Source organism: Hibiscus syriacus, unplaced genomic scaffold, assembly GCF_006381635.1.
Source record: "Hibiscus syriacus cultivar Baekdansim isolate YM2019G1 unplaced genomic scaffold, ASM638163v2 tig00110933_pilon, whole genome shotgun sequence".
Taxonomy (NCBI): Eukaryota; Viridiplantae; Streptophyta; class Magnoliopsida; order Malvales; family Malvaceae; genus Hibiscus; species Hibiscus syriacus.
In genome coordinates, this window is record NW_024062919.1 from 1,906,491 (window position 1) to 1,932,372 (window position 25,882).

At 32.9% G+C, this 25,882-nt stretch overlaps 4 protein-coding genes and 1 pseudogene across 4 annotated transcripts; 2 read left to right on the plus strand and 3 right to left on the minus strand.

Moving 5' to 3' along the window:
• Positions 1–1,927: 1,927 nt before the first annotated feature.
• LOC120147210 (G-type lectin S-receptor-like serine/threonine-protein kinase At1g11410) lies at positions 1,928–4,945 on the minus strand. The gene is made up of 6 exons (XM_039160643.1): positions 3,517–4,945; positions 3,230–3,423; positions 2,940–3,150; positions 2,615–2,852; positions 2,373–2,523; positions 1,928–2,284 (listed from the first exon to the last, which is right to left on the minus strand). The coding sequence occupies exons 1-6, from the start codon at positions 4,928–4,930 to the stop codon at positions 1,985–1,987; spliced, it is 2,508 nt and encodes an 835-aa protein (XP_039016574.1). The 5' UTR covers positions 4,931–4,945; the 3' UTR covers positions 1,928–1,984.
• A 3,074-nt stretch (positions 4,946–8,019) lies between these two features.
• On the minus strand, positions 8,020–11,435 carry LOC120147114 (annotated as a pseudogene).
• Positions 11,436–11,837: 402 nt separating this feature from the next.
• Positions 11,838–14,104, plus strand: LOC120147021 (chlorophyllase-2-like). Its single transcript, XM_039160495.1, has 2 exons — positions 11,838–12,175; positions 13,400–14,104. The coding sequence occupies exons 1-2, from the start codon at positions 11,918–11,920 to the stop codon at positions 14,075–14,077; spliced, it is 936 nt and encodes a 311-aa protein (XP_039016426.1). The 5' UTR covers positions 11,838–11,917; the 3' UTR covers positions 14,078–14,104.
• A 3,314-nt stretch (positions 14,105–17,418) lies between these two features.
• Positions 17,419–17,836, minus strand: LOC120147001 (calcium-binding protein KRP1-like). Its single transcript, XM_039160479.1, has one exon. The coding sequence runs from the start codon at positions 17,790–17,792 to the stop codon at positions 17,454–17,456; it is 339 nt and encodes a 112-aa protein (XP_039016410.1). The 5' UTR covers positions 17,793–17,836; the 3' UTR covers positions 17,419–17,453.
• A 5,732-nt stretch (positions 17,837–23,568) lies between these two features.
• Positions 23,569–24,076, plus strand: LOC120147115 (zinc finger protein CONSTANS-LIKE 3-like). Its single transcript, XM_039160559.1, has one exon. It carries the CDS (start codon positions 23,597–23,599, stop codon positions 24,074–24,076), a length of 480 nt encoding a protein of 159 aa, XP_039016490.1. The 5' UTR covers positions 23,569–23,596.
• Positions 24,077–25,882: the final 1,806 nt, after the last annotated feature.

Sequence of the window (25,882 nt, forward strand, 5' to 3'; positions counted from 1 at the left end):
AATTACTCTGAGAAATCTAATAGGCAAGTGAAGTCAAATCTAATTTTGAGAAGTAACAAACAATTATAGCCATATCTACCAAATTTTAAAAAAATATATAAAACAATTATATCCAGGACCTTTTCTTAAACAATTTTCAAAGGTTTTGACCTTTTCAGCCTCTCAACTTTACTAATTTAATCATATTAGCCGCTACAAATTTAGCCTTAATATAAAAAATATCTAAACTATGCTTTTTTTCCCCCTCATTTAGATGTCTAAACTTGTTTTTCATTCAATTCAGTGTCTAATGTTACAAAAATTATCATTTTAATTGCCTTGATTGTAATCGTTGTTAAACTATTCTATTAAGTAATACATGTCGCATTCGGGTAATTTTATAAATTCTATTTTTAAAAAGAATTTATAAATATTAATATATTTTAAAAAAAAACTAATTTCTCTAAAATTATACAAAATACCCAAACCCCTTAAAATCCCCAAAATCAACCCAAAAATCCCTAACCTTACAACCTCCCTTGCCGACCACGGCTATCGTCGCTACTGTCACCCTTGTCATCTCTCTTGTCAGTAGTCGTCACCATTATCGTCAATCGTATCATCGAGTAAACACTTAAAAGGGTACTTTTGTAACTTTAGGTAATTGGATTAACCAAAAAAATGTAAATACCTAAATGAGAAAAAAAATGTATAGTTTAGGTTTTTCTTATATTAAGCTAAATTTTTATTGTATCAACTTTGGCCCTTGAACTTCTACTCTTTGTCAAGTTGACTCTAATGTGTTAGAACAGTAATAACTCCATCAAAATAATGTCGGTTATTTTTCTCTTTTCTATCATGTTATTAGAAGTATCAAAAAAAAAATTCCTTCCAATTTTTAGTTTTATAATGATGAGGTAGAAAATAACAAAATATTTACCGGCATTTCCTATAGTGTAAGATAGTTGACATCAATTTAACAATCCATCACTATTCCAACGCATTTTTATTTTAGTGACTATGATTTAAGTACATTACGTGTGCACGAATCAAGTGGTCTTCGTGGTAAAAAAATTATTTTTATTCCTTGAGTACTTGGATTCGAATACTATAAATGTCAAGGAGTGTGAGCGTTCAATGATGAGAGATTGAGAGATATCTTTGAATAGATTATTGTCCTGTAACGTACCCCATATTAAATAAAAAAATACATTAAGTGATTTTAAACATATGTCTAATAAATTAAAATTTTGTATTTTTTTATTAAGCTAAGATAATTACAAAGTAGTGTATGTTCTACTAAATATTCTCAATCTTTTGACAATGAACGTCCAATCACCCTTGTAATTGCTTGTGCCCGAACTCATAACCTCTAGGAACAACAACGATTCATTTAACCACCGAAGTAAGTTGGTTTGTGCTTATGTATTCAATTTTTATGTATGTAATAATTTATATTTATAAATATTTATAGAGTTGATAGATTTAATATTTACATTCCAACTTATTTATTTAGTTTGATTTTTGTTGTTAGTAGTGTAATATACAAGATAATGTACAATCAAATACACTTAAACACTACTAACAACCAGTTAGTCTAGTTGAATGACTATGAGATATTGGATTCTTTAAGTCGGGTAAGAAGTTCGAATCATGACGTCCTTGAATTGATCAAACTGAATTAAGAGGATCATCCTCTTTATTTTTTTGTTATGAATATCTTTCTCATTTTATACTGTTAATTTCAATAGTATTTTTTTACTTATCTAACAAATTGCATAAATAGATCTCACCTTTATCTATTTATATGGGGTAGGATCCAACTAGACAATGATTTTTGTATTATTGAATTAATTGAATTTAATGAGTGAAATTGGAGCTTTTAAATTTGTGGATAATTTACTTTTCTTTCTTATAAAATATTTCTAAATTTTTACCATTAATTTGAATATTTATTTTTATTCATCCACCTGTTCATATATATATATATATATAGCTAATAGTTCTATCGAGCGTGAACCATAGTGATAGTCGCATCATTTACAGATCCAGTTCCTTCACTGGTTGATATCTCGTCGCCTTTGTGAGTTTTCGCTATGAATGCGGGCTGTTTGGGAAACGGAAGAGACGTTTCGTTGCTCAACATGAACACAACTGTGGACATCGCCGGTCGATCTGTCGCATGTTCTTGCACGCACAATAATCCGATTTGAATGCATTTCATAAATTCATCAGCCGAATATGAATCACCCAGTGCCGAGTCTACTCCTTCAATGGCTTTGTCTTCTTTCCATAAATCCCAAACCTGAAACAATGTTGTTCGAATTTTTTTAATGCAAAAAAAATTGATTTAATTAATGTTGGGAAGATGTTCTTTAAATCTCGTCACTCACATGTCCGACGAGATTTGACGAGGGATCATCTGAAAAATAACTGCTGTTCTTTTTGCCTGTGATGATCTCTAACAGCAGGACCCCGAAACTATAAACATCGGATTTTGTCGAGAAGTGACCATGCATTGCATACTCCGGCGACATGTAACCACTAAAATCATACCAAAACAAGAGAGGTAATGGTAAGAACTTGTTTGAAAAATCAAGTAGTTGTCTACAAACTGTGTGTATGGGATGCTTACTATGTTCCAACTACACGTTTAGTATCGCCTTCAATTTGGTCTCCTCCGAAAATTCTGGCCATGCCGAAATCGGAGATTTTCGGATTCATTCCGTCATCGAGTAAGACGTTGCTCGCCTTGAGATCTCTGTGAATGATTCTTAGCCTGGAATCCTGGTGAAGATACAAGATCCCTCGAGCAATCCCACAAATAATTTTTAAACGCTTTTTCCAATCCAACAGAAAACTTTTTGATTCATCTGTATCCAAAACCAGTTTTCGAAACGAATCATTGCATAACTTGCAGTATTTGGCATAAGTATTCAACAGATCAAATTAAGACGTACCGAAAATGATCGAGTCTAAGCTTTTATTGGGTAAAAACTCATAGATTAACATCTTCTCTTCGCCCTCAATGCAATACCCTAGCATCCTTACGAGATTCCTGTGCTGGAGTTTTGCAATTAGCACTATCTCATTCTTAAACTCTTGTACTCCCTGCCCTGAGTGCTTTGATAGTCTTTTCACTGCTATTTCTTTGCCATTGAAGAGCACACCCTGCAATTACAAAGAAATTTCCTTTAATGGACTAGTAGGAGTTCCATGTATATAAATAAGTTGTTAAGAGCAAAGTTACCTTGTAAACAGGACCGAATCCGCCTTGTCCGAGTTTGTTATCAGTAGAGAAGTTATTAGTGGCAGCGGCTATGGTGCTTAAATCAAAGAACGGCAAATCTCCGTTTCTTCTGCTCTCGTCAATCTCTTTTTGTCCTAAAGAGTCTTCGAACAACGATGAACTCGTAAAACTAAAGGTGTTTTTCCTTCTTCTTTCTGTTGTCAAGCACAATATGGTGATTAAGCCAAGTGCGAATCTCTACAATGACATAGACAATTTAGCTGCAAGTATCTCAATGTGGTACGTACCTCTCCTAAGCCTTCTCACTAAGCAATGCAAGAGGGCCAGAAGGATGAGAAACAATACAAGTGCAGAAACTATGGTAACCGCAAGCACTCCCTTCTTTTGAAATGGGCCTTTCTTCGTATACCGAGCTAATTCATCGGCATCGACGCGTATGTATATGTCTTGTCCCGCATCTGTATATGTCCTTGCATCCACCAAATCCCCGTTCCAAGTCAAGCATCCAACCCCTCCGTCTGTCTCCGCATATGCACTAGCATAAGCCCAGCAAGAACAATTTCTCAAACACTCGACCTCGCATTGTTTAAGTCCCATACTCATGTCTACGCGTGCCGCGGATGTGTCGGGCACCTTGGTATGTTGCACCTTGATGAACCCTTCTCCGTTTCGACACATCGAGGTACCGCGTTTCTTCACGCATCCATGTGTTCCATCTCTTAGATACCATTCTTGGGATGACCTGGGCTCGAATCCCGGAAAACATACGCATTCGAAATCATCCAAGCGAACAGGGTTGCAGTAACCATTCGGACCACAGTATCCGTAAAAATCACACGGGTCCTTCGGGGCCGACCAGAACCCAATCCAATGTCGAGCTTCACGGTTCCAATTGAATCTTTGTTGAATACCTGTTTCATTCGTCACCATTCTTGTAATGAAGGAAGTGTTGGTCACCCCATACGTGATCGACACTTCATCAGCAGTGTTGACGAAAGAAACATTAAATATGTAGTTGCTTGTCATTTCAGGTACACCACTCCATCTTCGCCCGGTCCACGACCCGGTTCGCCACCACGGAGCCGAACCCTTGTACAAATACAGCTGAGGAAACCCGCTCGGGTCAATCCTGTAGGAACAGTTTCCAATTCCCGGATCATCTGGGGACTTCCAAGACGTTATGACTCGATTCAAACCAGTTCTGAAACTCAACCCGAGTTTCATAAACGGGAGCATAGTGTTTGTAGGATGATCAAAACTCTGCCACAGCACTTCCCTTCTGGTATCATTCTGAAGCAAAACAAGATTTCCCGAATCCAAAATTTGAGCAATGGTGTTCTTCCCAGTGCCTGCCATGGAGATGTTTGTAGACCACACAGGAAGTGTTCGGTTCCTCTGGAACAAGACAAGGTTTCCTCGACTGTCGATTCTGAGATTCCCCGAGTTATCCTTAATGGGATCATCTCTATTAGCCACCCAAACAACTGTCTTCTCCGGTACCTGAAAATACCAGATGCCGACATATCGGTTCCTCGAACTGCCGGGGCTGAAAAACCCGAGAGCGAAAACCTTACCACTGGAGACCACGATTCCACCATCGTCTCTGATGAAGTTATTTATCGTTATCGTATCAGCAGATACGGAGAAATGAGAGAAAAACAGAAGCAGAAGTATTCTGACAAGCAATTTAACAGGATTCATCACAGGTTTAGTATATGATTAGGGTGTTCAGAGTTGAGAAGAAGATATAATATTAATTTGTTGGGAGTAGTTGGGGATCTCATTAATAAGTGGATCCACCCATGAAAGCTGTACTTGATTAGGATCTTAAATGATATACAACGTGACAAATACACCTTTTCTGCTGCTTCTTTTTTTACTTTTCAAAACCGATGAAATGAAAGGATGATTTTTTGTTTTGGCTGGAAATTTTCTTATCGGTTTGCTTTTGTCATGCCAGTTATGTGATCCTTAAAGTAGTGAAAATGGTGATTGGTGAAGTATTGCCCCAAATCCAATCTTGCTGGAGCGATTCGTTCCGCACAAAGAGACATAATTGGTCGTAACATTTGCACCGAACATTTTGGCTTTGGTTCGCCCTAATGCATAGGGAATTTAAGCATCTATATGTCCTTGGTCTACCAAAACTTGGGCCACCAAAATTAAAAATGAAATTGATAGCCATGGCAGATTTTTATATCATTTTTTTTCTTATCTTGAGTATCGATGGCTACCTAATAAGTTATTTTTTTATAACCACTAGCACGTAATACCCTAACCTCTGAGTCAGTAGAACTAAATTAGTATTTCAAATGGTCAGTTTAGATTTCATAATTTTCTAAAAATAAAATTTTGGGTTAAAATGATTTTTAAAAAGTATATATTAGATTTTTTTTCTAAAATATGTTAGTTTGAAAATTGGATTGAGAATATGAAATTTTAGAGTAGTAATGTAATATATTTTTTTAATAGTTTGGTATGATTACAAGTTTGTATATGTTCAGAATGTTTTTAATTATTGACAATGTATACACATCTTGCAGATATAGCTACTCGAACCCAGGATCTTTAAGGAGAACAACACTCTCCTTAACCACTGAGACCACTTGATAGAAATATAACGTAATTGACCAAAACTTAACCTTTTAAAAAAAGGTGAATAAAAGTATACAAATATAAAAGTTAGATGATCATTCTTGTAGTTTACCCAAATATAAAACGTAAAGATATTCTTTTTTGGTAATGGCAGTGGACCATGTTGCCGATAGGTCGATTTTGGACTATGAATTTGTGGCTCACGAAACGGGCCAATGGCAGTGGTTGCTGTCTTGGCCTGCTTTCTCATCAAAACTAATTAATCCGCGGCCACAAACGCGTCAACTACTTAAAGACCCAACAATGATAAATAAGGGTGTTACGGTCAGTTCAATAATTCAAAAATTTATTATATTTTTTTAAAAAAAAAACAGTAGCCATTTTATTAAAAAATAATTTACATCTATAAAAATATTCGTACAATCTAACCTCCAAGACATTTGTAATTCAACAAAGCACTCATAAATCAAGTTAACAAGCACTAATGCAAGTATATATGTAACAGTCTTCACTTTTCAAAATTCTTCATCGATTAAATTTTTCTAAAATTCTTCTTTTACATTATAACTACAAAATATATATTATTTTAATAAAAAAAATCAAATATAACACTCACCAAAAGAATAGAATGCATATCTTTCCTTCAACTTACGCTCACAATTTCACGGTACATAAACTTATGAGCTTATGAATTAAGAGTAAAATTTAATGAATTCCAAGATAAATTTAAAATGTCAAATAATTAAAAGATAATGTTATTGGGTGGTATATTGCTAAAATAAATAAATTTAATTATTAAATTAGAATTAATAAATAAAGTCAACATATTGTTATTAATCTTGTCAAACTGTTAAATTTATTATTTAATTTTCTTAATTTCCTCTGTTGGAATTCAAATATAATCTTAGTTACACACACGGGCTTGTACCGTATTACGAATTAAAGAACTCTTAAATTGATCAAGTACACATCTCTCAGTACTAAATGCAGATTCTAAAGTTACAATAGAAAGCAATATAGCTAACACATTTTTTGACCATCTTTGAAAGAGCTAGAAATCTAAGACTACTGACTTTTCACCATAATAAAATATTAAATTCATTATCATGATTGTATTTATCCTATTCAGATATTTGATACACTAAATTGAATTTAATAGCTTCTTTTTATATATTACCATAAAGTGGCTAAACTTGATGGTAGAGTCCAGGAGACAACTTAAAATTTTAAAAAATTTAGAGTTTTAAATTGAGATTTTTTAAATTTTTGAAGGATTTAGTTTATATTTTTTCCCAAAAAATTAGGGTCTTTGAGAACCTTAATGAGATTTTTTAAAAACTAAGGAAGGGGTTTAATTAAGAACGTTAAATAAAATTAAAATTTAATTTGAAAATCTAAAAATTTGGGAGAGGTCAAATTTAATTTTTAAAAATTGTAAGGGTCAACAATAGAATTTTTAAAATTTGAGGGGTCATAGCCCCCTCTGATCTAACTTATGTTTCGCCCCTGTTACCATATCAACTATTCAACTTCAGAACAAAATCAAATCACAAAGAGATAAGATGTAAAACTCAGTCAGGGAGTGAAGATATAAACACAACAAAGAGTTAAGATGTAAAACTTTAAAAAAAAAAAAAAAGGGAGTAAAAATCAATCACAAACTCTAAATGAGTGTAAAAAAAGAACTAACCTTCTTTACATCACAAATGAAGTGATTTGGTGAAGAACAAATCTTAGAGCCGTGAGAACTGAGAAAATTTGATAAACGGTTATCGACATTCGACAAATTTGACACCGTAGGATTAAGAAGTGAAAACTGAGAAAGATTTAAAGAGTTTTAAGTGGTAGCCTTTTAGGATTTCTTTTTGTTACAGAATTTTTTTTTTCTTTTCGAAGAGTTATAATGTTTTATTTATCTTTTAGGGAGTAACAATTGTTTAAGTTAATTGGGTCTTTCTCTTGAATTAAAAAAAAATTAGGTTTTTAATGGTATGGAGATTGGGGAAGATCAGGCTAAGTACTATATAAATAAATATATAATATTTTTATTAATTGATTGATTAATCGATTTCAAGCTAAATTAACCGATAACCGAAATTAAAAAAAATCATTAACCATTAATCGACCGATTAATTTGATTAAAATCAAAATTTGAACACCTGTATAACTAAGATAATGCAATGGAATGGTTGACTCCTTTACTTATCTATTGGGCTTTCTAACACATGCATCAACTTAATTTGATTGTATCTCAAATTTGATTGTATCTATTGTGCTAAATTAATCAATAATAGAAATTATGGAATGGTCGACTCCTTTACCTATCCATTTTCGGTCTATGTGCAGGAGAATCTTGCACGCACAGCATCTCTATATGTATGCATTTCAGCACTTCATTTGGAGAGCTTGAATCCCGAATACAAGGATCCACCAAATCCATTACTTTATCTTCACTCCAAAGACGCCATGCCTGAAACCAGTTTCCCACTTGATTAGTATAATATTTCAGCTTCAGCTTCAGCTGCAGATAAGATCAAATGATGTATTTGCTGCACTTACATATGCCACAAGACTGGTGTGCTCGAAAGATCGAAAGCTACTGTTCCTTGGGCCACTAACAATATCCAACAATAGTACCCCAAAGCTGTAAACATCGGATTTCACCGAAAATAGGCCTTCCACTGCATATTCAGGAGACATATATCCACTGCACATTTCAAGGGAAGAGACGATTAGTTATGTCGAAAGCTATTGACATTGTTCGAGAGTTGAGCGTCCTGTTTTAACAAGTAGAGTAATTGCTTACTGTGTGCCGACGACTCGAACTGTATTCGCTTCATTTTGGTTACCCCCGAACATTCTGGCCATACCAAAGTCTCAAATCTTTGGATTCATTTCTGCATCCAATAAAATGTTGCTGGCCTTTCCGTCTCTATGGATTATTCTGTGCCTTAAGTCTCGGTGGAGATAAAGAAGTCCTCTCGCGATGCCTTCGATGATGCTGAGCCAGGTTTTCCAGTCTAGCTCTGCTTTCTTGGCCTCATCTGCCAGAAAATTTTATCAGGTTCCAACGGTAAGCAGTCACAGCGCTATCAAACAAATACAATTAGAGAGAAAAGCAAATTTGGATAACAAGGAACATACCAAAAAGAAGATTGTCTAAACTTTTATTAGGCATATACTCATAATCAGCAGCTTTTCTTCCCCTTGAATGGAGCATCCCAATAGTCTAACAAGATTTCTATGCCGAAGTTTAGCAATCAATATAATCTCGGTTTTGAAATCCTCTAAGCCTTGGCCAGACTGTCCTGAAAGCCTCTTTACTGCTATTTGTTCACCTCCAGGAAGCTCGCCCTAGTGATAAAACATAAACAGAAACTGTTGTCACCTTTGGTTCAATTCAGTAACATTGACACACATTAACGTTTTGTAACTAAACTAAAGAAACTCACCTTTTAAACGGCTCCGAAACCTCCCTGCCCGAGCCTGTTCCCTTCGCAAAAGTTGTTTATTGCAGTAGCAATACAACTAAAATCAAAATTTTGTAGCTCTGGCCCATTGACTTGATTCCCATCTATGAGGATATCAGTTGGTCCCGAAAGATCTGTTGAGAATTCTTTGCTTTTTCCCTTGGACACATCGAAAACTGCTACATCATCGTCCTTGCAGCAAGGCTTCGATGAAACTGCAGACAAACCTGAAATATAAATTCCCTCATTTCGTTTCATTTCTTATTTCGTTCGAGGGAGAAAAAAAATTCCCATTTAGCTTCGTCTTGAATCTCCATAGGAGAAAAAATGCTGCCAAGAAGCCTACCACGATCAGAGAAATTATGACTATCACGCGATTGGATATCTTCCTCCGACGATCTACATTCAAAGTGACAAAAGAAAGGTGTTAGTATATTTTGTGTAACATGTCTTAGATGTCCACTGTTAAAGTTTTTGTAGAAGATTCAAATTTGCTTCATATATAAGCAGCTAATAAATACACCAGAATCAATGTTAAAATGAGTGTATGGTCTTGTCATTTTGGTTAACATGATGCAGATCACTAGATGCTTAATTTAAAGCCTCAATATTCCTAGAGATATGGCCACATATCTGATAAAGTTACTGCAATTTGAAGAAATTTGTTCATATAATTTGGTACTATGGCGATATGGCCACATATCTGATAAAGTTACTGCAATTTGAAGAAATTTGTTCATAAAATTTGGTACTATGGCGAAAGCAAGACAGTGAAAAACTTCTAATGGACCATAGCTCACCTGATTCGGAATGATGGAGGCGGTAGAAGAAATTTATGTTTGCACCTTGGTGAAAATACTGCATATCGAGCAAGTCCCCTGTCCATATCATGCATTTAATCCCAGGTATAAATGCAACCGCAGTACATGAACAATCTTCCAAGCACCGTAGTTTACAAGCCTCTTCGTCCCCTCGGACAATGACAAGTTCACTAAATCTGGTTACTTTGTGCACTTGATTTTCTCAAGTATATCTGGTTTAGCTTTTACTACTGATGTACCATTAGTCCTCGGGCACTGCAGTTCGGTCTTACGTACACACCCACCAGACCAGTTCCTTGCATCCCACTGAGCTTGATACCATGGTCTGAACCCTTCTAAACAAATGCACCTTCGATCATCAGGTAGCCTTCGGTCACAGGTCGAATAATTCCCACAAAAATTATAAATCTCACAATCGTTAGCAGGGTCAGGCTCCGATTGCAGATAGTCCCATTGCTTTTTACTAGCATTCCACCTTGACTGCTTTTCCCTACCCTCCCAGCCTATCTGAAACGGAAATTTTTCCGGGGTCGATGCCTTGTACGTAATGTACATGGTTCCGGTTTCATCGGGCTGCGAAATGCCGAAACCACCGATGGTACTGGCATTGTTTCTCAGAAAGGGGACGCCTGTGAAAAGCTGTCGATTCCACTGCCCACTTCTCCACCATCTTTTGACATGATTCCATATTACTATCTGCTGTACTCCTCCACTAGGATCAACTCCCATGCTGTAGTTTCCCGGTGAAGGATCATCCGGTGATTTCCATGAGCTGAAAGGTCGTACTCGCCTCTTTTAGAGCTCACCGGAACTCTCATTCCCGGCAGAAAAGTATCGGTCGGCTCGTCGAAGCTCTGCCATACGGCCCTGTTGGAATCACCAACTGATAGCATGAAATTTCCGTTATCCGACAGTTTTGCTGAAGTGTTCGTTGATGAACCAGGAGCATTCGATGACCATACTAAACTGTTGTTTCTATCGCGGACGACTAATTTACCGTCGTCTTCGATAATCAAAACATTTCTGCCTGATATTGGCCTGTTTCTATTGGCAACCCAAACCACTGCTTTCGGATCAAATTAGTACCATATCCCCACATATCTCAAAATGGGGTTTCCAGGACCGAAAAATATCGGTTCAAAAACAGAATTCCCAGATACCAAGCTCTCGCCATCACTTATTGTTTCGCCTCGCTTGATTGTATCTTTAACCGCATAGCTAAACTGAGCAACAGAATACAGCAGAAAAATTAATGAAGCTGGAGAGACAAAAACTAGGTTTTTGTTACGAGTGTCCATATCATACATATTCTCTGAGAAATTCAGAAATTCAGAAATGGAAAATGGTTGGGGGTTGACAAAAACTAGGTTTTTGTTACGAGTTTGATGATTAATTTGAATGATGGTTATAGTTAACCAATAAATAGAATTAGAATGATTATCCTTATAATAAATTTATATAACAAGTCATATATCGATAATTATATAAAAATAAGCAATCAGCATAGGCCCTAAATATTGCCCAAAGCTTAACCCTAACTAGATTGGTATAAATTGTTGATATTATCATATTATAATGCAAATTAGGCCCAAAGCCTAAACCTCCGGGTTGATACTCCAATAAGAAAAAATATCCAACTTCATAAATGGCGAAAAGTACTTGTGCGTGCTATAAAAGGGTAATTGCCAAAGTGTGTCATACATTTCAACAACCTTATCTCGTCGTGTTCCCATCAATCTACACCAATAAACAAACTTGGAACTGAAGAAAGTAGCAGAAGCATCAAGAACAGATTACAAAACATGTCTGCTGCTTCCACAACTCCGGCCACAAATATTTTCGGCTTCGGAAGCTACACCACCGTGCTTCAAAAGGTGGACTCGGAGGCCACTTCTTCAGTGCCCGTCCCACCACCGAAGTCACTGCTTATTGCCACACCTTGTGAAGCAGGAGAATTCCCAGTACTCATATTCCTCCATGGTTACCTTCTTTACAACTCTTTCTACTCTCAGCTTCTCCAGCATGTTGCTTCCCATGGCTTCATTGTTATTTCTCCCCAGGTATGTAAGGCTAATCTGCTTCCTTTTTCTTAATGCAGAATTTAGTTTTAGCTCAGATGGTTTTGGAGGAAACTCATGTCTGTTTTAGTGCTCCTACTGATAATCGTGTCATCGGGGGAATTTCTTTGAAACTAGTGTGAATAGCTTTGAACTATGGTGGCGCCTTGTTCATTTAGCTTAGCTAGTAAGTCAAAATTAATGGTTATGACGTGACTTGTAAAAAATATGTGAGCTATTGGGGTTCTGACTCCAGATTAATTCGTCCGGTTCTGCTTTGTCTCCTTTCTATTTCCCAGCAGATTAATTTACATACAAGCTCATGATTCTTTTTAATTGATTGGTTTCATAAAAAAAATATATGCGAGTTATATTTTTTTATTTTATTTAGGCGTTTAAATTCTTTTTGTTAGAGCTTCTAATATTTTCTCAATTATCATTTCAAATTTTTAATCCGTTGCTGTTGTTAAAAAATTTGTCAACCACTAAAAATAAAATATGTGTTGTCTTAATATCTTTTTAAAAAATATTTTAAAAAACTTAAAAATAATAATTTAAAAAAAAACTTCAAATCCTAAAATTTTAAAAAAAAATCCAAAATCTTTAAAATTCTAATTCTAAACTCTGTTACCGTTGTCAAACAACCAATCGGCCATCACCATTTCCATTGTCATTATTGAATCGCCAACCACCCATCCGCTTCCACTTATTGACCTTTCATCACCCTTGTCATCGCCTCAGTCTCCGAAATCCTTAAATCTCTAAATTCCTAATACGCAAATTTGGATATCAAGGATTTTAGGATTTACGGAATTAAGACAACGATAAGGGTGATGGTTAGTCAGTAGCGGGACGACGACATGTGGGTGGCCATTCAACGATGAAGGTGGCAGTCGACGGTTGATGACATTAATAGGATTTTTGATTTAAGGATTTTCGGGGTTTGAATTTTTTGAGATTTTTAAAAAATTTTGGAGTTTTTTTTTAAAATAATAGTAATTTTAAGTTTTTATTCAAATAAAAATTCCAAAAATTATAAATCCACCACTTGCCATGTTTTGAATGATTGATTGATTATTTTTAACGGCCTTTAACTGCTAGATATGTAAAATATTAATAGAGAAAGCACTAGACATCTATCTCAATAAAAAAAATAGACACCTAAAATGAATAAGATATATTGTTAGTATATTTAATTTTTAATAAGCCTAATTGATATTCCAACAGTTGTACACCGTGGCCGGACCAGATGCCACTGATGAGATTAAGTCCACAGCTGCAATAACCAATTGGCTGTCCAGAGGAGAACTCCAAGGGTTGCTTCCACAACTTGGTCGGCCAAACTTAAGCAAGCTCGCACTTGCCGGCCACAGCAGAGGAGGCAAAGTTGCTTTCGCGCTAGCTCTGCAGAAGGCAATGGCGACGCTAAACTTTTCGGCCTTAATAGGCGTAGACCCCGTCGATGGAATGGATTCAAGGAAACAAACACACCCTCCAGTACTCACTTATGCTCCTCATTCGTTCGATCTCGATATGGCAGTGATGGTTATCGGTTCGGGTCTCGGTGAAGTGAGAAGACACCCTTTGTTCCCTCCTTGTGCTCCCAAGGGAGTTAACCATGAGGATTTCTTCAAAGAATGTAGAAAACCGGCTTGTCATTTTGTTGCCAAGGACTATGGTCATCTCGACATGTTGGATGATGAGACTAAAGGGTTAAGAGGACGCTCATCGTACTGTTTGTGCAAAAATGGCAAGGCTAGGGAGCCGATGAGAAGGATTGTTGGAGGAGCTATTGTTGCTTTCATGAAAGATTATCTTAATGGAGATCAGACTGACTTGATTGCTATAAAACATGGCCATGAAACTGCACCGGTGGAGCTTCAAACGACCGCATTTCTTGTTTAAACACACTCAGGGATAAATTGAAGGGTCATTGGGAGAGTCGTTTCTCTTAAAAAATAAATAAATAAATTATCATATATTTTAGATTTTTCTTTTATATTTTGTATCAATAATTTATTTTCACTTCCTAAAATTTAATAAGTTCGTCATCTCCTCAAATTTTAGAAATTCATTAATATATGTATTTGTATAAATGTGTACTACTAAATACTAATTTATCAATAGTTTATTAGTAATATTTTTCTTAGTGTATTATCACTTTATGATTATTAATATTTTAAGTTATAATATATACCAACAATATTTGTTATTATATTTTCTATTATTTGTTAATTACAAAAAATAAAAATAAAAATTTTATTTGAAAAAATTATGCAAGTTTGGAAGTTTGCGATTTAATGATTCAAAATTTGTGTATTAGTTTGTAAAATCTATATTACAACGATGATAGCCTTAATAGATGTATAAATACCTATTGATAGATTAATAGTTTAAGAGTATATGGTGATTATCGAGCTTATGCCTTTAGTTGGAAAGTCACTTCACATAGTATTTACTCTATCAACTATTGAAGTTGAATAAATGGTGATTATTGAGGATCGTAAACAGCAATTTGGTTAAACGCGCTCTTTAGTGAATTTAGTGAACACCTTTAGATCAATATAATATTTTGTGATAGTTAGAGTGTCATCCATCTTACAATGATCACATATTTCATGAAATAACAAAATATATTGATATTCAATATCACTTCGTACGTGATATTATTTCTTCAGGTAAAATTGTTGTGAGCAAAATTAGTATTTATAATAATATTGCTGATCTGATGACTAAGTTACTTTTACAACTAAATTTGAGCATTGCTTGAACTTGGCCGATGTTCTCTATTGAAGAATGCATTTTTAAAGGGATTTCATAGAAGAGGTGCAGAACTTGTACGGCATGAATTTATGTCAAGGTAGAAATTATTAGAATTGTGTGGCTCAATTTTTTTTATTCAGACTCGAGATGGTTAGGAAGAAACTCACTTAAAATAAAGGTTAAAATGGAGATATGCAATGACGAGCGATGAAGTTAATTATGTGTAAAACTTGACCTTTTCCTTTGTGTGTTGATGAAGAGTAGGAAACTTGGTTTAATTCGATTTCTTTCTATTCATGTTTCCTTTGCAAAAATTTAGACACAAATCTTCTTGTATTATTTTTCGACATTGTGAATCTTCTCCTCTTCTATATATGATTTTATTCCTAAGATAGTTTTTTGACTTAAATTTTGGTGTTATTTATTTTGTAAAATTTTATATCCGTTATTATCGTACTTACATTATTACAAGTAATAATAATTTGACCTTTAAATGGATAAATTTAGAGTTAAAGTTAAATTAACCTAATATAAAAATTTACAAATTATGAAATAATTAAAAATAGGGTAAATTACAACATTCTTCATCGAACTTTACTCTCTCTCCTGTTTCATTCACTGAACTTTTATTTTTTTCAATTTATTCACTGAACTTTACAGATTAAATTATTTTACTCACTCAACCATTAAATTTCTAACAGTTGGATGATGTAGAATAATTTAATATTAAACATACCACATCAAATTGATATTAAATAAAAAAAATATTAATATTTAGTACCAAATAGGATTGTAAAATAAAAAGTAAAAAAAAAAAACCTAAAATCAAACCTCATTGCCAATCGCAATCTCCAAACCATCACCGGTCGTTCCTTCACCTTCATTGACAGAGAAAGAACGAAGGTAAGGAAGAGCTGTGGTGGTCGAACATAATCTACATGGCAGCCGCCCCTATTTCCTCTTAGTCCCTCCCTCCTTTGTTCTCCTCCGAAACATGTTCAATCCCAAAGCCCAATCTCCTCTTCCCTGCCTCTTTTCCCATCTCTCGTTTTCGCTTCCTTTCCCTCGTCAACTCTAAAAAGTACAACAGAGCCCCTGTCATCGCCTGCTCTTCTCTAATCCCGATGGCTTTGCTTTTCATGATGGGTTTGATTACAATCCCGCTCCATCTAAGGTAAGCTTTAAATGGAAACAAGTTCAAATTTTTGAAAGTTTCACTTTTTATGGATTGAGTTTGGTGATTTTAGGTTTATGATTTAGAAATTAACTGAATTTTTAACATTTTTTCTTTCAAAAATCTATCCTTGCCAATCGAGCATAACCTATTCTGGGAGGGTGCTAGATTGGTTTAGATAGAGAGAGATAGAGAGAGAAATAGATAAAGAGTGAAAGAAGAAGAAGAATAATGAATAAATGGGAAAAAATAAATTTTTATAAGGAATCAAAATTACTCGTTTTGAACAAAATTTGATTTTGTGTAGGAATCTAAAACGACGTCGTTTTGGTATAGGTTTCTCATGTTATAATGTCGTTAGAAATTTAACGGTTGAATGAGCAAAATAATTTAATATATAAAGTTCAATGAGCAAATTTGAAGAATTAAAAATTCAGTGAGTGAAATAGGATAAATAATAAAGTTCAGTGAAAAACGGTGTAATTACCCTTAAAAATAAAATTATTGTGATTCAAATACACAAACATATCAAAAGTTATAAAAAATAAATTATTAATATTTAAAAATATATATAAATTTATATTACTTCATTAAAGAAAAAATACAACATGACATAAACACTCAATCTTAGAAAATAAAAAATCATTATAATAAATTATCTAAAATATGTTATGAATTAAAACACTACTCAAACTTGACATACATGAAAAAGAACCTCCAAATTAAATCATTGTGAGGAACTATATAAAACAAAAATGATACGAAAAATAACATAAACACAACATGCGTACACGTACATATCAAGACCTAAACTCAGCAATTACATTGCATACGGTACAACTTTTATTTATCGGTATAAATATTAGGGTAAACTATACTTTTAGTACTATAACTATCATTTTTATTTCGTTTTAGTCACTCCACTATTTTTTCTCAAAATCATGCCTAATGTTTAGTTTTAGTTTCATTTTGGTCATCCGTTGTTAAAAAATTAATGGTGATGTTGATGTGTCACCATAAGATAAGACCACATCATCATTGAAAAATAAAAAATGTAACATCGGTATTTTTAATTTTTTAACGATGAGTGACCAAAATGAAATCAAAACGTGACATTATGTATTATTTTAAAAACAAATAGTTAAGTGACCAAAATGTATTTTCCCTTTTCCTTCCATATATAAACATGTAATTAGGGATTCATTGATTCCATATTTAGAAGAAAAAAAAATACGTAACACATGTCTCAAGGGACAATAAGATTAATACTTAAACACATATCAGCTACAGTAGAAACACCTATTTTGCTTATAAATGAGATTGATAACTGGTTTAACGAAGGGTCTAGAAATTGACAATAGCTTCAACCAATAATTTCATGGAACTGTTCATCAACTCAGGACTCAACCTAAACATGAGTGTACAAAACTCCATCTCATTCAAAGCCCCATCCCCATCCAAATCACCTTCTCTCAACATGCACATGGCCTCTTCGTCGCTCATATCTTGCAACCCAAGCAATGCCGAGTTCTTCTTCAAGCTCTCGAAAGTGATCACCCCTTTGTCCCCATCCACAAGCAAACGGAACCCATTGCACAGCTCCTTCATGAAACCTTCGGCACCCAATTTCTCAACCATGGCCGGGAAGAAATCTTCGAACACGACACCGTTTCGAGACGCCATCGAACACGTACAAAACAAACCTTGTTTGTATGATTTTGGAATGATGGAAAGATTGATCCAGAAGGAGGGTATTTATAGGTGATGGAAAGAGAATCAAGCTAAAGGGGTGAGAAGGAGAAGAAATGTTCGAGGAAAGAGTGTTAATGAGAACAAATTAAAGGTGTGGATAAAAGATACGAAGTTTTTGCCTTTTAGTGTAGGAAAATCGTCGTCCTTTCCTCGAAGCTGCATGTGATATTTGGTCGTATCAAGTAGTATTTCTTTTGGGTTAACTACAAAAATGACGGTCATTGAACTTTTAGGCTATTTTCTTTTTGAATACTAAACTTTTAAAACTTACATTATAGTCTCTAAACTTTTAATTCGCTCTCATTGCGGCCATTGTCACTAGCTGTTGTTAAAAAAAACTGATATGGCATGTTAAAACCCTAAAAATCTAACAGACATTTTTTCTCCTTTCGTCATCATTTTTACTGCCATTCAGTGGTTTTGCCAATCAAAAAGATCATTGAACTCATCTTCATCAACTTCTCTTTCTTTCCTTTGATTTAAACTTGTTGGAAAGCTTTCCAGTCTCCTCAAATCTCAATCGAAACTAAAATTTAAAACTTTTTTGTCCTCCATTGTCAATGGCCGAATCAATTTGAAATCGAATATGTTAAACTTCTGGTTAGCCTTCACATTGTTGGGGTTAATTGACGATCTCTCCGTTCACCGAAAAATTGGCCTTTACAGATACTATCAATTTAAAACCTTAGATTTTTTTTTTGAAGAAGACTTTAATGTGTCACATAGCTTTTCTTAACGTCAAAGATCGTAACGTAAGTGAATTAAAAGTTTATTGTGATGCAAGTTTTAAAATTTTGATGACCAAAATAAAAGTACTCCAAAATTACAATAACCATTAGTGTAGTTTACCCTATTTCTTTTCTAGAGATCGTTTCCTTTGGACACAAATTTCCATCAAGTACTGCTATGTAAATATTTGAATGTTAAAAATGATTAGTATGAACAAATTTTTGGCTCAATTGTAATGTTATGGTCTACAATCTCTAATGTCTCTAGTTCGAGACTTATTATATTTAGTGTTATGAGGTACGCCATTTATTTTCTGCAACTTTATTGGTTTGATGTTGTTTACAGGTAGCGGTAATTGGAATTTGAATATTGGACAAAGTCTGGGAGGTGTCCTTATTTGCCGTAGGCCGTCTTCTCTCCGGCGCAGTGGTGGATGTATGCATTTTCTAAGGTAGGTATGTGTTTATCCTAAAATTTGATTTTTTATATTAATTATTTATTTTATTTATAATATCTATCTTAAAATTTTATTTATATCTGTTTCATATAAAAAAATTATATTATTTATATATATATGTGTCTATTTTTAAAAAATATTTTCGAATCTACTATTACCGACCAAACAATAAGACGCACACAAGCAAAATTAGCACGGCACCCTCTTTGTCAGATTCGTGATTTGCCGCCCCACTCGAAGTTTCAATCCCATTCCCAGGCTTTGGACCCTTTAGTTATTATTACAAATCCTGGACCTGGAATTACTGGGATTTTCATATTTCATGCCACCCTCTTTGTCGCCTTCCTCATTTATTGCTCCACTCCAAATTTTAAGCGTTAAAACTAAAATTTAAGATATGAAATCAATATCAAGATTTATTAGGTAAAATAATCAAAAATAAATATTAAATAAGAAACGGTCTAAATTCTTTGATGAAAATCGTCGAGAAACTGGTTGCGATCTTCCAAAAAATTAGGTTTTTCTTGTCGTGAAAACTTCTGACTGGGTAAAAATGATACAAGTTAACCTATTTCTTGAGAACCACTATCTTTATATAAACTAACCTAATATTTAGTCTATTAAGTATTTATAATTCTACACTCATCAAATTATAAATACAACTTATGATATCTACACTTTATTTCATGACACTTTAATAAATATGACATATATAGCTTAATTTGTCACTTAATTTTTGTCATCCTTGTGATAACATTGTACATTTTACATATGTACCCACAATTATAGATTTTAATCCAATAATCTTTCACTTGGACAACATATGTTCTTGACAAATATATAATTTTATGAGCTCAAAATTTGCTATCATATAATAAGTATTTTATAACAATCTCGTCCATCAACTATATCTAAATAGGATCAAAACAGTTTTTGTTATATCAATCATGACTAGACCCATCAATGGTCACATGTACAAACATTGTCAAATAACATAAATCAATTACAGAACATAGCATAAAATTACATGCAATGTGAATCGAACATGTCTTTAAACATTAGTGAAATCAAATTTTACCAAATCCAGAATGATGATAAACCAAAACAAACATTATTTCGGCAGAAAATAACCTTAAATATCTTTTAATTGAAGTAATTGAAATTAAAATTAAAAATTATAATTATAAAAATAAAAAATAAATATCTTTATCAAAAAACTTCGATTATCTCTATCAACATGAATTACTGTTATTTATTAACATATTACAATTGAAAATATAATAATATTTTTATTTTACATTTTTTGAATACTTTATACATAATGATAGTGTAATTTGTCGTATAGTTATGCCCATACCATTTAGGCCATAAGACAAGACATGTATATTCAATCATTATTGTAACCATATTATTTTAAAGTTTTTTTTTCTTCATATTTACGATTTATCTCATCTCAGTCATTTAGGCATACAAGCATATCAAATATACAAATAATCAGTTAAGTATATAATATATATAAGTATATAAGCATGTTTTACATTGAAAGTGTTTGAAACATATCATTTACCTCAAACATCATACCAAAACATTATCATCCTATCATATATTATACATAAATATATATATATATATATATATATATATAGATATAAAGAAAAATTAAATATATTCATATAGTCGAATTAACAAAGTTATAATGCTTTTAATTTCATATACATATCAATCATCATTACGCATTTCATACACTTTTATCTCATACATGTATGCATACTAAACATTCTTTCATTTCCCATACATTTATATCATTAATATTTATACAAAATATTCTTATTAGATTAGTCGAGACTTAAGAATTTTATATCTAAATATAAGTTGAAAATATCATAATTCATTCGAATCAATCATACACACATCTAATCATATTTTAGATAATTCGAAGGGTTCGTTTCTCTAGCACATCGTATAAGCATAGATATTGAATTGTAAGATACGTGAGATATCATGTATTTGTATCTTTCATAATCTCTTTATAGTGATTATTATTCTTATCATCAGTAGAGACAAGCTAAAGCACGTTAAATCTTACTCTTATTTAGGTTTTATTTTAGGTTGATATCACTCTAGTTATTTTGTTGCTTGCGAAATTCTAACATATATATCTTAGCATTTTTTTTGTCTAATTAGATAAATGTTATATTTTTCTTTAAGAACAAAATGAATCTGTAATGTCATATCATCGTATGTTAGAAAATACGTGAAGGTTGAGCTCTGATCCATTTATATGAAATGTAGACCACTTTGTTTAAAAAGGTTATTCTAAAAAGCATGACGGACTTCCCACTGAGCCATGCAATAGATTCTTAATATCTTAATTGGATAGAATGGGTGGTATGAATCTCATGCCAAGTAAATTATCTAGGGAATCTTGCCCATGGCCACCCCATTTTCTTTGTAGTTGTCCTCCGTTCAGGATGGAGTAAGGGGTTGAAAATTCGTCTTTTTAAAACTTTTCTATATATTTTTATTGTAAATTGCTTTCATTCCCTTAAAAATTTAAAACTTGTTTTCTCCAAAAAATTTAAAAATTATCTCTTTAACATAAAATTTTACTATGTCTCTATCTCGCTGCTCAGTTAATTTGGTGGGGATGATAAATAGATGCTTTCAAGCTTTACATCGCTCAATTTCATGCCACAAAGGGTTAAGAAAAGGGTTTCTGAGCCATAGAAATGAGGAAAGTTAAACCTCGTCCCATAACATGTAGTAATTTAGAAATATTTTTTAGAGTACATATATATTAATAACATAAAATTTTTATACGAGATGTGTAAAAATAAATTTTAAGGTAAATAATTACTTTAAGAAATTTAAATTTCAAATATACATATACATACTCTCACTTACGTGTAGATCCACATCTGCCATGAACGGACACAAAATTTTATGTTAAGGAACGAATTTATAAAATTTCAGAGGCAAGTAAATTATAAAATTTTAAGGGTTAAATAAAAAATATAAAAAAATTTAAAATATAGGTGAATTTAAAAAATTATATGAACGACTAGGACACACCCTTGATGCATCCCTAACAGCTGCCTACAACACATGAAGGCTTGCAGAATACGAAGCAGGTCCACCACCCCATGCCGAGTATCAAAAGCCGGACAAAGCTCATCTTCACGCCTCCAAAGCAACTAGAATTTTCTTTTCTTTTTTTAAACTCCTCAACTCAACCACCAGTTTCTTCAATGACCCACAAATTTATTTTCCTGCTCGAACTTATGTCGAAAATCCCTTAACAAAATCGTACCACCGTCGTACTTATTGTGCGTAGATGACTAAGATCCCACCTAAGAAATTTCAAAACAACCATTTCCCCCTTCATGTTGCTTGTTTAATCTAAGTACTATATTTACTTTGTGAAATAGGAAAAGGTTGTTGACTTAAAGTCAATCCACTAGGTCTTTGCTAATATGTACTTTACAACCGTCGATGCTAATAAATTAGAACAATTATTTAACTTTTTTTAATTAAAATAACATCTAACAACATTATTTATTAAAATGACACTCTTTAGATAAAGATGTGTCGAGATAGAAGTGTCTTTCAAAGATGTTTTAGAGGGAATGCCTTTACCTACACAACAAAATGTTCAGACGGTTTCTTCAATTCTGATGTTATTTGAGACCGAAATAAAAAATATTAGGTCAAAATTGTACAATTTTATTAAAAAAATCATGTGTGGTATGTTTCAACATGTAATTACAGGATCAGCTGGACGGATTGACATGTGTATAGACCTTGTCTTCAATCACTTAATTATATTTAGAAGATTATATTTAAACACTTTAAAAAACAAGTGTATAAATAATGTGAGATTTGAAAATATCATGATAAAAACTTGTAGATTTTGAGATGTGAAAGACAATTTTTTTTTAAATTTAATAAAATTTGCATCAATATAACAATTAAAGACAATTGTCACATTGATACGAGTTTGATCAAGTTTAAAAATATTTTTGACAGCTCGAAGTCTATAAATTTTTCATGATATTCTCAAATCTCAAATTGTATATACATGAATTTTTAAATTGTTTAAGTATAGTCTTTTAAATATACTCATTGGATATTGAATATAAGATTTATACGTATGTATTGCTACTATCGTTTGGCCAACTCGTACTCATGCCATATGTGTTATTACGTGTCTTGTTCCCTTTTTTCTTTAATAATATTTTAAAAAAATAAAGTAATATTTTCATTATTTTTTTTATAGTTCACTGTATGTTATTGGTGCATTACTTCTAACCCAAACCAAATATTTTCCAAATCTAAAAAAAATGTACGATTTTATAAAAATGTTACGTTTAAAAAACAGAGCAGAAAAGGATATATATATATATATATATATATATATATATATATATATATATATATATATATATATAGAAAAGGATATATATATATATATATATACATATATAAGCATTGACAAGTTGCCCTTGAGCATGTGTCAAACAGCATATATGGCATAAAACACACTGTGCTGATGACATGGAAATTCAAGCTTCAAGGTAAAATGAAAAAGTGTGAGCTCTGTGATTCTTTAGCAAAGATGTACTGCGAATCAGATCAAGCCATCTTGTGCTGGGATTGTGATTCCAGAGTTCATGTTTCCAATTTTCTTGTTGCTAAACATCTAAGAACTCTTCTCTGTCACCTCTGTCAGTCTCCGACGTCCTGGACTGGCTCTGGACCGAAGCTCGCCCCGACTGTTTCCGTTTGCGAGGATTGCGTCAATCGAAATGATTCCAAAGAGGAGATAAACAACAAAGGAACACGCGATAAAGACAATGAAGATGATGATGTCGATGAGGAGGACAGTAGTGACGACAATGATGGCGGAGACAGTGAAGAAAATCAAGTTGTTCCATTATTATCTACTATGCCGCCGGTATCCCGTTCTTCAACGAGCGAAGAATGTTTGGCCGGGTTTCGCAAGGACAGCCATGAAAAATACATCCATTGAAGCGCATGCAGAAGACCCTGCCTTGATCATCCAGGTTGTTCATATTCTCCAATCTCCACAACAAGATGAATTTGTCAAATGATATTTTATCAGCTTATTCAGATGCATTATGTATATCCAAAGACCAGAAAAAACCCAGCACTGTTTTTCACAAAAGCTGCTTCAAATTATGTTACAAAACTAAAAAAATCAATGAATGAGAAGAATAAAATAATCATAAAAATATTAATTATAATATAAATTATAAAATATCATAAAGATAGATTTATAATGTAAATTATAATATTAATTAAAATATATATTAATATTTGTGTTTAATGTATTATGAAATAAAAAATAAAATAATAAATAATACTCAGATTATTAAAATTATGTTCTGTTTTATAATATATTGTAATTAATATATTTTCATTAAATAAATAAACTTAATTTATTAAATAAAATGATATGTTGAGATGTGATGTTGAGATGTGACATTAAATTTCTTTAACAGTAATTGATGATAGTGGTCGTAATAAAAATTTATTAAAGTTTTAATAGTTAAAATGTAAATATCCTAAAAGTCTAGGGAGTATCAGTGTTCGGATTTTGCTGATGCCAACCGTTAAGGTGATTGGATTAATAACATTAATCAATTAGAAATTAGTACCAAATTAAATAATATATTTATGTTGTTTTAGCGCTATCATAAAAGTAATTTATTTAATCATCTCTTATCGTTTAATTACGACATCGACCAATCACTGCAATTCTTTGATTGATTTCATATCCCAAATGTGATTATGTTAATCATTAAGTATATGGTTAAAAGTATTAATTGAAAATTAAGGCATGAGTTGTTGAAGAATGACCTTCGACAACTCACGTGCCCACCATATAACATAATCATGAAAAACAGTATTCATGAGTAGTCTTCATTAAAGAATTACGAAAACTTTTACACTACTATAAAAGAATGAAAAAATAATAATCTTTCAAAAGGTTTTGAAAATGCCCAACCTTTTAATACTTACTCAAATAAAGATCACTCACAACATTTGTAGTGCACATACCTATAAGAGAGTAGTCGTGACGAGGGAGATTTCACACTAGATTTTTGCTTCATTTCTAGGGTGATTTCAACATTGTTGATAGGAACAAACGAATTATATTGCATGTTGGTGATGTATTCTTTTAATTTAGATGAAGAATTATCGTCAATAATTATACGATGGTTGGTCGATGTTAAAACTTTCTATCTCCATGAGGAAGAAGAAGAAGATGGGTGTTAGTAAAAATAGAAGTTCTAGCCCCTTCTCTCTATCTTAATTGAGAGGTTTTATAGAAACCCTCATTGTTAGTGACAGACATAGAGTCATTATAGTTATTAGTAACTCTGTCAAGTCACGTAAACCTATCAAAAGTCATATCAAAATGTCATGATTTCTCAAGGGATGCACAACTCCTAAGCTCTCGCATCCAAAGATATGAGTATGATATTAGTCTTTATTCTCATAGGAGAGGTTTTTCATTAAACTTAATATGCGGAGGTTAGTCTTACAGAAGAGATTTTGAAGAGGTATAACATTTGTCTTCTCTTGATTGAATGAATGTCATAAAGTGATTTGACCTGATACTAGTGTGTGCAACTATGGACTTCATTATTTTTCATTTTTGGAGAATTATTGTGATGATTAACTTTTAGACAGCTGATAATTGTACGTGTGTCGCTATGTGATTGGTGAAATGGAGAGATAAAGTATTTCGATTGTCTATCAAATATTTTCCTCTAGCTATTTAAAAGGGTGTTAGGGGAAAATCCTTAAT